The 13,902-nt window shown below is 41.0% G+C and overlaps 3 protein-coding genes and 1 long non-coding RNA gene across 4 annotated transcripts; 1 reads left to right on the forward strand and 3 right to left on the reverse strand.

The window, feature by feature from the left end:
- Window positions 1-765: 765 nt before the first annotated feature.
- On the reverse strand, window positions 766-5,422 carry LOC137884826 (uncharacterized). Its single transcript, XM_068726861.1, has 5 exons — window positions 5,257-5,422; window positions 4,851-5,171; window positions 3,694-3,819; window positions 3,297-3,445; window positions 766-2,801 (listed from the first exon to the last, which is right to left on the reverse strand). Exons 1-5 carry the CDS (start codon window positions 5,291-5,293, stop codon window positions 2,352-2,354), a joined length of 1,083 nt encoding a protein of 360 aa, XP_068582962.1. The 5' UTR covers window positions 5,294-5,422; the 3' UTR covers window positions 766-2,351.
- Window positions 4,996-9,273, forward strand: LOC137884830 (uncharacterized). The gene is made up of 3 exons (XR_011104774.1): window positions 4,996-5,070; window positions 6,128-6,181; window positions 9,105-9,273. It is a non-coding gene; the product is annotated as an uncharacterized lncRNA (long non-coding RNA).
- Window positions 7,533-10,792, reverse strand: LOC137884829 (CMRF35-like molecule 8). Its single transcript, XM_068726863.1, has 6 exons — window positions 10,151-10,792; window positions 9,043-9,387; window positions 8,628-8,795; window positions 8,036-8,131; window positions 7,885-7,904; window positions 7,533-7,775 (listed from the first exon to the last, which is right to left on the reverse strand). Exons 1-6 carry the CDS (start codon window positions 10,188-10,190, stop codon window positions 7,626-7,628), a joined length of 819 nt encoding a protein of 272 aa, XP_068582964.1. The 5' UTR covers window positions 10,191-10,792; the 3' UTR covers window positions 7,533-7,625.
- Window positions 10,793-11,025: 233 nt separating this feature from the next.
- dnajb1b (DnaJ heat shock protein family (Hsp40) member B1b) lies at window positions 11,026-13,408 on the reverse strand. The gene is made up of 3 exons (XM_068726862.1): window positions 13,036-13,408; window positions 11,725-12,335; window positions 11,026-11,616 (listed from the first exon to the last, which is right to left on the reverse strand). The coding sequence occupies exons 1-3, from the start codon at window positions 13,253-13,255 to the stop codon at window positions 11,383-11,385; spliced, it is 1,065 nt and encodes a 354-aa protein (XP_068582963.1). The 5' UTR covers window positions 13,256-13,408; the 3' UTR covers window positions 11,026-11,382.
- Between the last annotated feature and the right edge of the window lie 494 nt (window positions 13,409-13,902).

A 13,902-nucleotide genomic window follows, 5' to 3' on the forward strand; every position in this document is an offset into this window, starting at 1 on the left:
TAATTCGGGATTTAATTCACTGCATTCTTCAAGGCACTCCCATAGTCCTCTGTAATCCTCTTGAGTCATCACAAACTGTACATGTTCTTGACTCCAGTGTTGCTATCTGCTACTCTACCACTTCCTATAAGTAGGTGTGATGAGGTCCAGCTAAGTAGATTTTTCATGGTGTGCTAACCCAGATGTTGTTATTACTGTATAAAGGATACATAAATGAGTTATGATTATGATTAATTAAATCTGCACCAATCAGTGTTTTTTTTAAATTAATAATGGATCAAATGATAACTTATCATGTGAATGGTTTCCCACAGAGAATTATCTCCAGACTGAAGTTAACACCAACAATTGAGCGTCTAAGCTGAATGTTTTGGTTTTATGGCCCATAGCTTTACTGTTGCCAATTATTCTCCCTGCTCACATGAGATTTGTTTCCGGCAGCCGCAGGAAGCCGTTTCAGTTCTCTTTAATAACCCGACTGTTCCCTAACTGCAGAGAGCTCAACATGAGAACAGACACAGTTAGTGACTATGTGGTGAACATAGCGGAGCAGAAAGCAGCTTAGTGTTAAGAGAGATTTTTTTTTAAAAAAGAGCTGAAATAAGTAAATATTGGACTTGGACTCGTCGGGTGGACACAACGACAACTGGATGATAGTGTTTGCTGGATGTGTAAATAAATAGCTGATACTTTCGCCACACAGATTGACCCAAAAAAGAACAATAACACCTGCATTGTACAAACCATTTATAAAGTATGCTTTATTCAAAACATGCCACAAAACACTGATCTGTGTAACAACAACAGGCTGCAATACTTCTTTTAACCTTCCACTGAAAAGGTCATGAAGAGTGATATTAAATTAGAAAATGCTGAATGAAATAAAACATTAAAGATAAGTTCAACGCTGATGCCAAAAAACGTGTTATGTATCCATTGACCCATGTCGTACTTTCTCCCTATTGTTCTATCAGATGAAAATTCATGAAGCAAGTCTGTCTTTTGTTACGTTATTCATGCAGGTAAGCCTTAAACATCCTTTCTTTCCACTTCATTATGAATTATTATTATTAAAGTTTCACAGTAATGTGCTGGAAATTATGACTTTGTGGGTTGGGTCAATTTTCAGGGCACAGTGTCTTTATTAATATGACCACTAGGGGTCGCCAAAGTAACTCGCTAAGTTTGGTGTGAACGCACCTTTAGACATTCAACCACAGCACCCCTGCATGCAAGGCACTAATCTCGTATGTTAACAGTCAGTCTGCTATCGGTAAAAAAAAAGATTCAGATTTTTTTTTTTTACTCTTTAAAAATGAACTTTATTGGTCTTTAAAACTTTTTTTTTTTTTTTTGTGCAAAAACCAGAAAGCATAAATATAAATCAACATGCAGTGGCTGCAGGCGTCACATTATGGGTAGTCAGAGCTAGCTGGTGAGATAACTTTAGAAAAACATTTTAGTAAATAGTTATTATTCACGTAACTTGTTAACTCAAATGACCAAGAAAGCTGAAGAAACAAAGAGACATTTTGTTTGCACATGCTGCGTTTCCTTGCGCCCTTTACATTGTTTAGTATTTAAACTCTCCTTTTTATCTTAAGTCTGTGATGATTAATAATCATCCTAAAAAGACACAAAGGTTTTACCATATATATATATATATACAGTATATATGTTACACAGTTTGGTTAAGAGCCTTCAAACTTCAATCCCCTTTTTTCACAACATCACTGTTTCTGTAATTACTGCTCTCTGCCTTTGTAAGGCAGTACAGTGTGGAATAAGTACCACTCCTGTGAAGTTTATAATGATAACTTATTGTTGACACTGTCATGGAGGTTTCTTTTGTGTATACAGGTTGAAAAAAATCCATACGATCTTTGTCATATTCCAGTTAAAATCTTAAGTCTCTCAACTCTTTCATCAATAGCATTTTCAGCTTTTTATGAATAAATTCTAGGACTGTAGATCAGATTTCATTTTATTCATCTATCTGAGATTGGACTGTCAACACGTCACCCATCCGTCCTTTCTCACTCTACTCAATCGTGTAATATCAAGGAACAAATACTCAAAAGCAAGTAAAGTAACTCAGTGAATCTAGGAAAACATATTCCTTTGTTTGCTTTTTCCAGTTAAAAGTAAGATTGTCTCTCTGTTGGCACACAAATCATGACTCTAAATCAATGCAAAGACAGAACATGTCTCCAACCCTCAGCATACCTTTGTAAAGGATAAAAAATGTAGTTAAAGTGAATTACAAACGTTGGTTTAACTGAGGAAGCATCGTAGGAGGTTCTGTTGTACATCAGTGTAAAAATCCCACCAATCACACTTTGGGGCGTAACTCACATTGTCCCCGATACATCCAAACCAAACCAAAGGGATCTTGGCCTCACTTCTGTGGAATCACCGCAAGATCTGCAGTGACAAGCGGACGCATTGCTTGTACAGCTCTCTGTTGGTTTGCTTGTTGCATTTTTAGTTGCCGTCGGTTGATTTGTGTGTTTTCTAAGACAGCCTTCGCCAGTTCTTCCAGATATAGATGGCAAAGGTTTGATGTAGGTCACAAAGTTGATGTCGTCTTTGTCGGGGACATTTGCAGCGGAGTGTCTTGAATGTTCAGTGCCTTTGGAGCAACAGATGTTATCATAAATGTAAAGAGGTCCGCTACAATCGACTGCAGTGGACGCATCTGTCGGTGGATTCTGCTTTGGGTAGTGAGAACAAGAGACGAGCTCCGATGTTTTTTTCATCGACTGCACATCTTCGCCGACGTCATCGTAGTCGCAGTCCGCCTGTAAAACAAGAAAAACAAATCGGCGTTTATCAGTTCAAGTATGTTCTTCATTTAAATGCTGAATTTAAGTGTACCTCTGAACTGAATCTACTCAGTAACACATATATAAATACCACATTAAGTTTACTGATGTAGTTCAAAATTATAAAAAATTTGCATTGGAAATATGATGAACTGCAGACTCAAATATAAAAAAGTCACTAAATCCTTTAACCCCACCTTTTTAGGCTCACCAAGGTGTCATATTTAACAGAGAGACTATCTTCTCATCTAACTCTCAGCAAGTATGCAAATAAGCATCTTTCCTAAAATTACAAATGCAAATAGAAACACCGATTAGTTGTGGGTATTTGAAATATGAACTGACGGACTTTTGGGAAAACCCTCTTCGTACGTTGACCTCTGACCTCGTCAGCTTCACTTGATTCGCTGCCAAAGACAATCGTCATGTTTCTCTAGGAAGACAATTGCCGTGTCGTGAAGAGACTCGTACCTCTGGTTCATCTGCGCTGACGCGGTCTGTGCTGTCGGAGCAAACCTGTGGTTGAGGTTTGAAGTTTACTCCGTGTTTCATCATGATTATTGCCAGCATCAAGATAGTGAGCATGGCAACAGCCCCGAGTGTCGCGTACAACACGGTGCCTGACCCAAAAACAGGAGACATGGTTCAACAATTTGACATATCCACAAGCGACTGATCTTCATGCACCATCTGCACACACACACACACACACACACCAAATGATAAGATAGAAACTAATCTGTGCTGTTCTGTTTTCCGCCATTGGTGTTGTTTGAAGCTGTGAGGTTGGGTGGAATATTACTTGTACATTGTGTTTTTTTTTATCTAATTTAGAAGGATTCAATTTTGATGATATTTTTCTTCCTACCTGTCAAAAGGTTTGCAGGCCTTCTGGTGTCCATTCCAGGTGTTGATTCTGTTGAGTTGGAAATATTCGGATATGTCCATGTGGGAGAAAGCTCAGTTATGGCGGTCGTTGCCTCACTTGCAACAGCTTTAAGGGAACAGTGGTGGAAAAAGTATTTAGAGTCTTTACTTAAATTTCATATTTTTGTTACATTAGAATGAGCCCTTCATATCTATATGTTCACAGAGTCCGCCATGTTTCTACAGTGGTTCAGAACGGACAAACCAAACGCTGGCTCTAAAGAGGGCTTTTCATGTTTTCACGTGACCTGAAGGTCACTGTAGTTCTCATGCGTTATTATGAATCACACCGCTTTTCGTGGCTGTGCAGCATTCAAGTGTCCATGCTCACCGAGGTACTGGTAACCTGATTTGCTCAGGTCCTACGCTCTGACCAATGAGCTATACTGACTCTTACTACTTGAGGTTAATAGCTAACCTTAACCAATCGTCCTTGCTTCAACCAGCTACGCAGGGCGGGTGTTGCCAAGGGAAGCAGCAGGATTCAGAATAACGCTTAGAGATTGAGGGGTGAGTAGAGAGGTATTGAGTCGGTTGCAATCTGCACACATTCATGAGACAATTTGTCTATTTTCAGATGGGATTTTAGAGGAAATGGTGCATAGTTACACAATCATTTCACCTCAGGTTAATAGCAGACCACCTCAAGGTGTCACGCAGAGAGAACCAGGACATTCTGATGTAGCTTTTCAAAATTAAAGCCCTTCAAAATCGCATGCATGAGCATTTTACTGTTTTAGCAGGTTGAGGTGGAGCTAGTTTAAATTACTTTTTATACCGTGAGGTAGTTTAGTGCAGTGGATTTAAAAACCGAGGGGTCACAAGATGAATCTGAGGTTCATTAGATCATTAATAGGGATGTATAATGCATCCTTTATTTTAAAAACTTAAAAAGTCACTATTTTGTAAAGGACTCCAGCCGTCAGATAAATGTTGTGGTGTAAAAAGTACAATATTTCTTGAGTAAATGTACTTAGTTACATTCCATTCCGCCACTGATGGGGAAATGTGTATTCACGAATGTAGAGACAAAAATAAAAGCAGTCGGTGTAAAGATGCATCCGATTCAAGGTAGGAGTAATAAGATCATTCACGTACCTTCCTTTACAGTAACATGTACTTCAGTGAATGTATCCAAACCAAATCTGTCCACTGCACACCAGTATTTCCCCAAGTCTGACAGCCGGAGGTGACTGAAGACCACAGTGAAGACTCCGTCCCCCGAGTCCACCAGAGTTATCCTCCCCGACTCCACTCGTCCACCAGCTTTCAACGTCACCAGTTTATCTTCTCCGTCGTTACATGGATCCTTGCAGAGGTATTTATCGTTTTTCACCGCTAATCTGTGTGAACACTGGAACGAGACTTCTCCCCCCTCGAATCCCTCTACTTCGATGCGTGCACCCTCTATCCCAGCAGCTGCCAAAATGAAATAATGTGACAAGAGTTACAGCATCTTTTGAGTTGTTTAGATTGTTCGCATGTATTTAATTAACACACTTACCATAGAGAAGACAGCAGAAGATATAAATGGTCTTCATTCTGATTGATAAAGTTTCCTGTTACTCCCTCCAGACTCTGTACTTTAAATTAAAATCTGTCTCTTTAAAAACCTAAAAAAGTAGTTTAAATATTTCATCAGGCTCTGCCACTGCACAACCTTGTGCAAATGAAATAACATCTAGGTACGTTCTCAACAATCAACCTGCTTCCTGTGGTTTTGACTGTATATGAGAGCGGAAGACGAGGAGCACAGACTCACGTTAACCCAAGAGAAGGGAAACATCCGTGGGCAAAGGTGAAGTGAGAAGACCCTTGTCTCCAATGCAAGCCCACACTTAGTTTCAATTTCAGGTATCATTATTGTGGAGCCCGTTTTGCAATACAGCAAAAGAATTAAAAACAAAGAATTGAAACCAAAATACATACGCGTTTCCTCACGTCTACTACAAAAACCTTGACAAACAATTCAAATGAAGCATACGTAGATAAATAAAAAAAACATTCAGTTGACTTTGGTACGACAACTAAAAAGCCAAATATTTCCCACGGGAGTCCGTAAAGAACAAAAACAGAGCTAAAAGAGGCTAAAAGAGGCTAAATATTGACGTGGACAGAAATAGGACTCCAAATAATGTTGCTCTGGAACAGACTGTAAATAATATATTTTATTTTATTTTTAAAAAGTCCTATTGTTTGGCAAAGAATTACACATTTTGCTTATATAAATAGACAAGATGGTTGATACACATGTCTCAATATGAAGCTGCAGTCAGCAGCTGGTTAGCTTTGCTTAGCATAAAGCCTGTAAACATGGGGGAATGGCTAGCATGGGTCCGTCTGAAACTAACTGGGAATTTCTGTTTTATATTTAGTTGCTCACTTCAGAGGAACCGTCGGGTGGATTTGGTTACTTTTCCACAGAGACGGTAAGTTGTTCCTCTCTGGTTCCTGTCTATATGCTAAGCTAACATGCTGCTGGCTGTAGCCTTACAAGCTAACTCACTCTCTGCCAAAAAGCATAGATCCTAAACTACTGCTTCAGTTCATTCACAAACACCTACAAGCAATTCTAAGCGCAAGTCTTGATCGAAAGGATACCACAACATTGCAATGTTCTATTTTAGTGCTGAGGACATCTAAAAGTGAGTCATTCATATTTTTTGATGCTGTGTCTTTAAATGTTTGTGGCCGAAACGCTCACCGAGTGGGCCGTCAGTTACACAGAGGCTAAGTGTGAGAGGCAGAAAATGACTCTATTGTTATTAAAAGCACAGGTGACAAATGAAGAGACTTTCAGTTATAAGGCTCGAGCTAGAATGTCTCTGGATGGGTTCTCCACTGTTGGGCGAAGGTGTTAAAACTACAGGTTGTAAATGTGACGATAGAATGTTTATTTCTCTCACTTCTCTCTGACCATCTCACATCCTCCATGGAAAGTTGGTGACTCAGAGTGACACTACACAAGCAACGACGTGCTGCAAGCTGTTGCATGTGCGAAGGAAATAGAGGTGTGATTAAAAAGTGTGAATGTGGTCACTGCATGAACTCATCTATTGTTTTTTTACTGCCTTCGTTTGAACATTGAACTAGGTCTTCTAAACAGACACTGGTGGATCTAATAAAAGCAACATATTATCAACACCATTTAATTCTATATTTATACTTTTAATTGCCTCCGATGGGGTCCAATTCCAAAGTGAGATCAAATGTGTGTAGCACCCTCTGCAGGTCTAACTGCACCACTACTTTGAATTGTATGAAAGCTCAGAATCCCAGAAATGTACGTAGTCCAGTAATGCTTTCTGTGCATTGTGCTTTATTTAGTTGTATTTCTGTTCTTGTACCATTATCTTATTAACAATAGATACTGATATGATATATATATCTATATATATATTTTTTTTTTTTTTTTTTGGTCAACACTGAAATGCATCACACCTTTTCAATTTGTTCGGCGAAGAAAATTGACACAATGAAAGATATTTATAAGGAGAAAAAGCAAAGTTACTGTCATTTTTACATGTGCATTTCATCTAATTATGATATATTATTATATTTGTTTTAGGCATTCTAAATCTTCCATACCTGCGTGCGCCACATATCAGTCCTGTAAATCTACTGAACACCGTATTCACTTTCATCAGGCCGCACCACATCTAACTGAGTTGTGTGAACAGGTTAAAATCGTACTGACCGTATTTCCTATTTTGGAAGATGACGTCACTGAGGATCATCACCGCAAGAATTAACTTTACAGACACCCAAAGGAAGAATATGTACAGATATACAAAGATGTGTCCTTTATTTGAGTCATAATACAGAGAAGAAGGTGAGATTGGCTGTAAACTCAAAAGACAGAATGGACCCTGTTCAGTCCAGAGTTTTGGGATTGAGTGCCTGGTAGACTGAAGCGTACTGGGAGGAATTGTGAATACTGGACTCTGGATCAGCATCTAAAGACTGCAGCCTCACTGCAGCCTGAGTAGAGGCAACATCTGCGTTTTCCTCACAGTATTCAGGCTGCAAATGAATAAGAATTGTCATTAAGAATGATTTTATCTGTTCGTCTCATAAGAGACGAACATTTTAATCAAAACTAAAGCCGATTAATGACAAAATGGTCACTCACCTCACCCTTGTTCTGACCTTCTGAAACAAACAAACGGGATTCATTAAAACACATGTGAATGCTCAGTTTTGGTTTTCAGATCACACTATGGAATGAAAGCAGTGTGTGTGTGTGTGTGTGTGTGTGTGTGTGTGTGTGTGTGTCACCTCACCTGCATTACTCCACCAGTGTCTGTAGAATATAAGAGGTATGATGGCACACACCAGAAGAGCCAGGCTCACCGAAACAATGATGACCACTGTGGTGTCTGCGGAGTCACACATGCGTTTGTGACAAAACAGTCCTTGAGATTTATATTCTTAATGCTTCTGACTCATTTTCAGTTGATTTTCTGCATAAAAATACAAATCCTGATACTAAGTTCTCCAAGTGAACGTGCGGGTTAGGGTGAGAGCAAGACGGCAACACATTTTTTTTCCAGTTGTGCAAATAAAAACTGTTTTGTTCCTTACTCAGAACCAAACACATCTAGTCACTTTTCACTGAAACTGCACCGGAAACTCTGCCTCTTCTACAAATAGATAGTTTCCACATCACACGTTGGCTTCCAGGCAAATATATCTAAAAACACTCAAATTTAAGATTCCACCTTCAGCAAATACAACAGCGAAGTTCAACCACCAAAGTAAAGTAACAATGAGTAAAACACATTTTGGGCTGCAGAAGGGGGCCTTTAAGTTCTTTTCCAAACTGACCACGCCATTATTAGTTCCAATACAGCTTCTGGCTGTAGCTGTGAATACCTTTGAGGTTGTTTGCTGCTGTCTGGTTTGTCTTGTCCTCTGTAGCGGGCAGCGTTGATGCTGCTGCTGATGCCTCAGTGCCGGATGCAAAGCTGCCTTGCGGCAGAGTTTCCGCTTCAGTCTGAAGGGGGGTGGTGGAGGGAGGAGATCCGAGAGGAACAGTGGAAGCTTTGGAATAACGGGACAAAACTTGAGTGGCAATTCATTTTGTGTGCTCATGTGACATTGCTGAATCACAAGATACACTATATAATATTTCCACGCAAAGCAAGACCCGGCTGTCAGCTTCATACAACTGTGGTTTTTATCCTGAAGACAGAATCAGTATGAGACACAGACGATAAGATTGTTCATTGTTATCGCAAAACGTCCCATTTTCCTGCAGGAACTTTAACGCGTCTAGCTATAAACTTACCATCTAAAACTATGAGCTTGACCTCCTGGTGCCACACATTAAGAGTGTCCTTCACTCCGCAGTGGTATGTCCCTGCGTCTGTCCTCTCCAGCCTCTTTATGGTGACGCTGAAGGCTCCATCTCCTCCGCCGGCCTCCATGCCGTATCTCCCCCGCTGCGTGACGGCCAACCTCTCGCTCGCAGTTTGGATGAGAACGCTTTCTTCGGAGCAGACTCCTTTGCAGAAGTACATGTCGTGGCGTTCGGAGCTGTTGTTCGCGGTCCAGCTACCAGAACAGCGGATGGAGACCTCCGCTCCGACATGGCCGGTCACCTCCAGCACTGCTGAAGCCTCTGCACGCGCAACTGCAGCATAAAGCAAGTGGCTGGTTTACAGCTGCTGACCACAGTATATCTACTGAAACTAATGTGGATGAAATGCTTGACAGGGAAGCACATTAAAATGAATGACACGCATTACTACTGTACCTCAGCTTGCAAATGAATTACGTCTGTTTCTGTGAAGTGATGCAAACATTTGAATTGTGGCCTTCCACCTTTTGGGTTCACCCAATATTCTTGACTTATTTTATATTCCCTAATTTAAATGCAATGAGCAGTTTATAGAAGTGATCCATCCCACAATTATGTACCTTTTGTTTGTTTTTCAAATTGTCTCAATGTGGGGTTTTTTTTTTTTTTTTTATATATATATATATATTTTTGGCATTTTGCATTGATTTAAAATAGTAGAGACACAGACATGAAATGCAGGGTGAGAGGCTGACTCTCTGTGTAGGTTATTATAAATTAAAAAAAAAAAAATCTGCTGCCACTAATACTACTACGCAAAAAAACACACGTTGAGTCAAAACGTTCTGAAACATCATAGTCTACCTGTATAATTCAATATACATGTTTTCTGTCAATAAAACAGCTGACAGAAAATCATCAATGTAATTACACTTACACAAAGTTCTCATCAATAACTAATTAACCATTGAGGGGTTGAAGATTTCCTCTCATTCACATCTAAGTTAATAAATTCAGAATGTAAATTTGACAAATAAAACCTGTCTATATGAATGTTAATAAAAAATAAAAAAAAAGATATCACATCGAAACTCACCGGAGAAGCAGCAAAACATGAGGACATGAAGAATCCTCATTCTTGATCCAGGTTAAAAACCAAAGTAAATAAAGTTTAGTCCAGCGGGGTTGGGAACGACGCAGTGAGCTGCTCCGAATAATAAGTCTTCTGATTCAATGCCATGAAACAACGAGCGCCTTAAAGATCCAGAAGAGCTGCTTTAAAGCTAGTCTACGCCACAGTGTAACCACAGCACATGAAGCTGCAGGGCATCCAACGCAACAACAGATGTCTATTGAAGGCGTCACGGGGACCAGAGCCGGAGGGCAACTTCAGAAAATCAGGGTTATTTCCAGAAAATGTTGTTCTACACAACAGGAGTCAAGACAGTATATGGGCCAGACAGTTTAGTCCTCGGGGGACTGGACGAGAATTAGGAGAGGGACTGAGTTTTATTGTTTGTTTTATTAAAAAGCATTATGAGTGTTTTTCTACTTGTTGCTTCTCTTGGATGATTGCTGTTCTTCTGCACCATGAAGTTCAGAGGGCAGCGTTCACACTCATCTGAAGGTTTCTCTGCGCTCACCTTAAAGCCAGTCGACAGCACCGGTTCCACAAAATTCGTCTTTCTGGCAGAAATTTAGATAACGTCGACACCACGCTCATATCTGACCGTTACAAAAGGGACACAGCTAGCATGGCTCTGTGAAACAGGTTTAAAAAAAAACAACTGTCAGCCTAGGAGTATCTTTAAAGCTCACTAATTAACATTAGATCTGGTTTCGAACACATTTTTATTTGAACGTAAAGTTAAATTGTGTTTTCATGGCATGAGCTGTGAAGTGTTTGGTTTCTCCGTCCAGAAATCTTTTCCTCTTAAGTTGAACAATTCAATCTTTTATGTTGCGACTTGATACAGCAGGTTATTTTTTTTTTATTAAGGAGAACCTTTAATACAAACAAAACAGAATATATGCACATGTATTTTTTTTTTTAGAATATAATACAGTACACTGTGTACTTATTCCCATCAAAATAGAATCTTATTCAGTATCAAACACCAAACAACATTAATCATATTTACATTTTACCCTGCGAAATGGCTGCAGTCATTCTCAAAAGGCGTTTTTTTTCCCCGAGTCTGTCCGTTATTGTCTCATGTGATTTATAAAAGCCACATGAATGCAAATGCGATGACTGACAGCAAAACAAAAAATAGTTGGCAGCTTAGTGTGATAACTCTGGCAGTCCTGGATGTCTGCTGGTCTTGTTTAGGATCGCGGGAGGACCCGACCGATGGTGTCCCGGGCGCTCTGGCTGAGCCGTTCTGGGAACTTGACCTCATACTCCACTAATAGGTCCCCTCTGCGATCGGGGCGTTTTGGATGAGGCAGCCCCTCGCCATTGATGCGCCGCTTCATCCCCGGCTGCACGATATCCGTCGTCGACACGGTGACCGATCTGCCGTCCAGTGTGGGCGCGTTGATTGTACAGCCACACAAGGCCTGATGGGACAGAAGGGGAAATAACAGAGAAAAAAGCATGAATTAAGATCCAGAAAAGGCATCGATAGGAACTTTATTCTACTCATCATTTTCACAATCTTAACTTACATCTCTGAGTGATATCGTTGCCGTGTAAACGATGTTCGAGCCGTCGCGTTTGAATTTCGGATGCGACTTGTCCTTTAACACAAAGACCACGTCCGCCGGAATGTTTCTGGGAGTCTCGTCCCCCTCTTTGGGAAACGTGATTTTTGTGCCCTCTTTCCACCCTTTCTTTATCTGAACCTCCAGGATCTTATCCTCCATCCTTATCGTTCGCCCGTCGGGGTTCAGCCTTTTACGAGAGACCTTCATCCTCTTTAAGCAACCCGACAGAACTTCCTCCAGGGTCACGTTGAGATCGTAAACCACGGGGGGGTCTTGGGGCTTCTTCACAATGCTGCTGTGAGGGCCCATTCCTCCCATACCAGAGCTGAAGGAGCGAGGGAACCCGCCCATTCCACCTCCGGCCATCCCAAACTGAGCGAAAGGGTCGTTCGTGTCCATATCCTCATCCATGCCTCCATTGCGGGCACCGAAGAACTGCTCGAAGGGGTTACGTCCACCGAAGAACTCTGAGAAAATGACATGAGGGTCGCCCTGGAAGCTGTAGCTGAAGTTACCGGGACCACCATGACCGCCGCCACCACCACCACCCGGCGGGCCTCCGCCTTTCAGACCTGAGTGAGACAAACAATCAATTAATACAGTTATCACTAAAAAAAAAAAAAAAAAAAAAAAGGCAACACTCATTGTGGCATAAACTACAATATCTCACTGACATTCAGGTTACAGGGGAGCAGAGATTGCTCGTTAGGTATTCATATTTACAGTTTTTAATCTGCAAACATGCCACAAACTAAAGGATTGTCAACACAGTTTACTGTGGAGGTGCTCTGTGAATGAATCAACATAATAAACACACAAATAGATCTATTCCCTATTAGCCGGAGAGTCAACCTCTTATCATTCAATCGAAAAAAAAAGTATTTCTGTCACGCGGCCCCACCTCTCTGGTTTCCATGCGCCAAAATCAAGCACTGACAACACCATTCAAACATGCACACACAAGCGCACTGTACACTCAGCCCCGCCCCCTCCACGTGACGTCAGACACCAACCTCCCATCTCCCCTCTGCTGAACTGACGTTCACATATTTTCAGTTATACTTTGTGTCAGGTCTTGTACAAACATGAAATGGTGTGATACGCTGTGTGCGGGGAAACGCCTTTCTTTCCTGGCTCACAAACAGGGCTTTACTGGGGCACAGAGCGCCATGACACTGAACTGTTTGGTCCCGTGCATGTCTGACACTGTCACCCTTTCGTGTTGACATCCATAGTACCAGCGTCACTGTCAACCGTTAAGTGAATTCTTACCTTCTTCTCCAAAACGATCATAAATGTCCTTTTTCTTTGGGTCGCTCAGAACGTCGTAAGCCTCAGCGATTTCTTTGAATTTGTCCTCGGCTCCCGGGGACTTGTTTTTGTCGGGATGAAAGCGCAGCGCTTGTTTACGATACGCTTTCTTTATATCGTCCTCGGACGCTCCTTTCTGAATTCCCAAAATGTCGTAGTAGTCTTTACCCATTTTGACCATCCAGAGGGCTGTTCAGTACACGGGTATATGAACTGTTCTCGCTCCTCCTCGGTCCGTCCTTTGGCTCTACTCCGACGGCTGCGCCTCGAGTATTGTCTTTATAAACCGCGTGGAAACTTCCAGAGTTTTCCATAGACAGCCCGAACAAGCTCAACTGTGACGGCAAATCCAGTTCACGCCCACCAAGGACGTCACGTTGTGCTGCCTTCAGGGGCTGTCGGAAATTATCAGGCACAGTAACATACCATGCCTTATCAGTCTCCTTTAAACTCGCTTGCCTATGTAGGGCTGTATGGCTATAACAATGGTGGAATACGTTTTCAGATCTTTACTAACTTTCTTTACGTAAAAGTACCAATACTACAGTGTAAAAGTACCACATTACAAGTAAACGTCCTTCATTCAAAATCCTACTTGAGTAGAAGTACAGATGCAGTACAGCTACTTGTTTTGCTCCTCTGGCTGATATATGTTTTTAAGGACATTAATAGATTGTTGATACCGTTGTAACTGGTGGAGTTGGAGCTAGTTTTAACTGTTTTGTATACAGTTTGTTTAACTATTTACGACGTTTAGAGTGAAAATCACTCTTTTAGTGGAACTGCTTATAACTCCCCACCCTTATTGTAAGGAGTTACAAGTGCAAA

The sequence above is a fragment of the Cebidichthys violaceus genome, unplaced genomic scaffold, assembly GCF_023349555.1.
Source record: "Cebidichthys violaceus isolate CVI_PGR_0920_01 unplaced genomic scaffold, fCebVio1.0.p SCAF_4, whole genome shotgun sequence".
Classification (NCBI taxonomy): Eukaryota; Metazoa; Chordata; class Actinopteri; order Perciformes; family Stichaeidae; genus Cebidichthys; species Cebidichthys violaceus.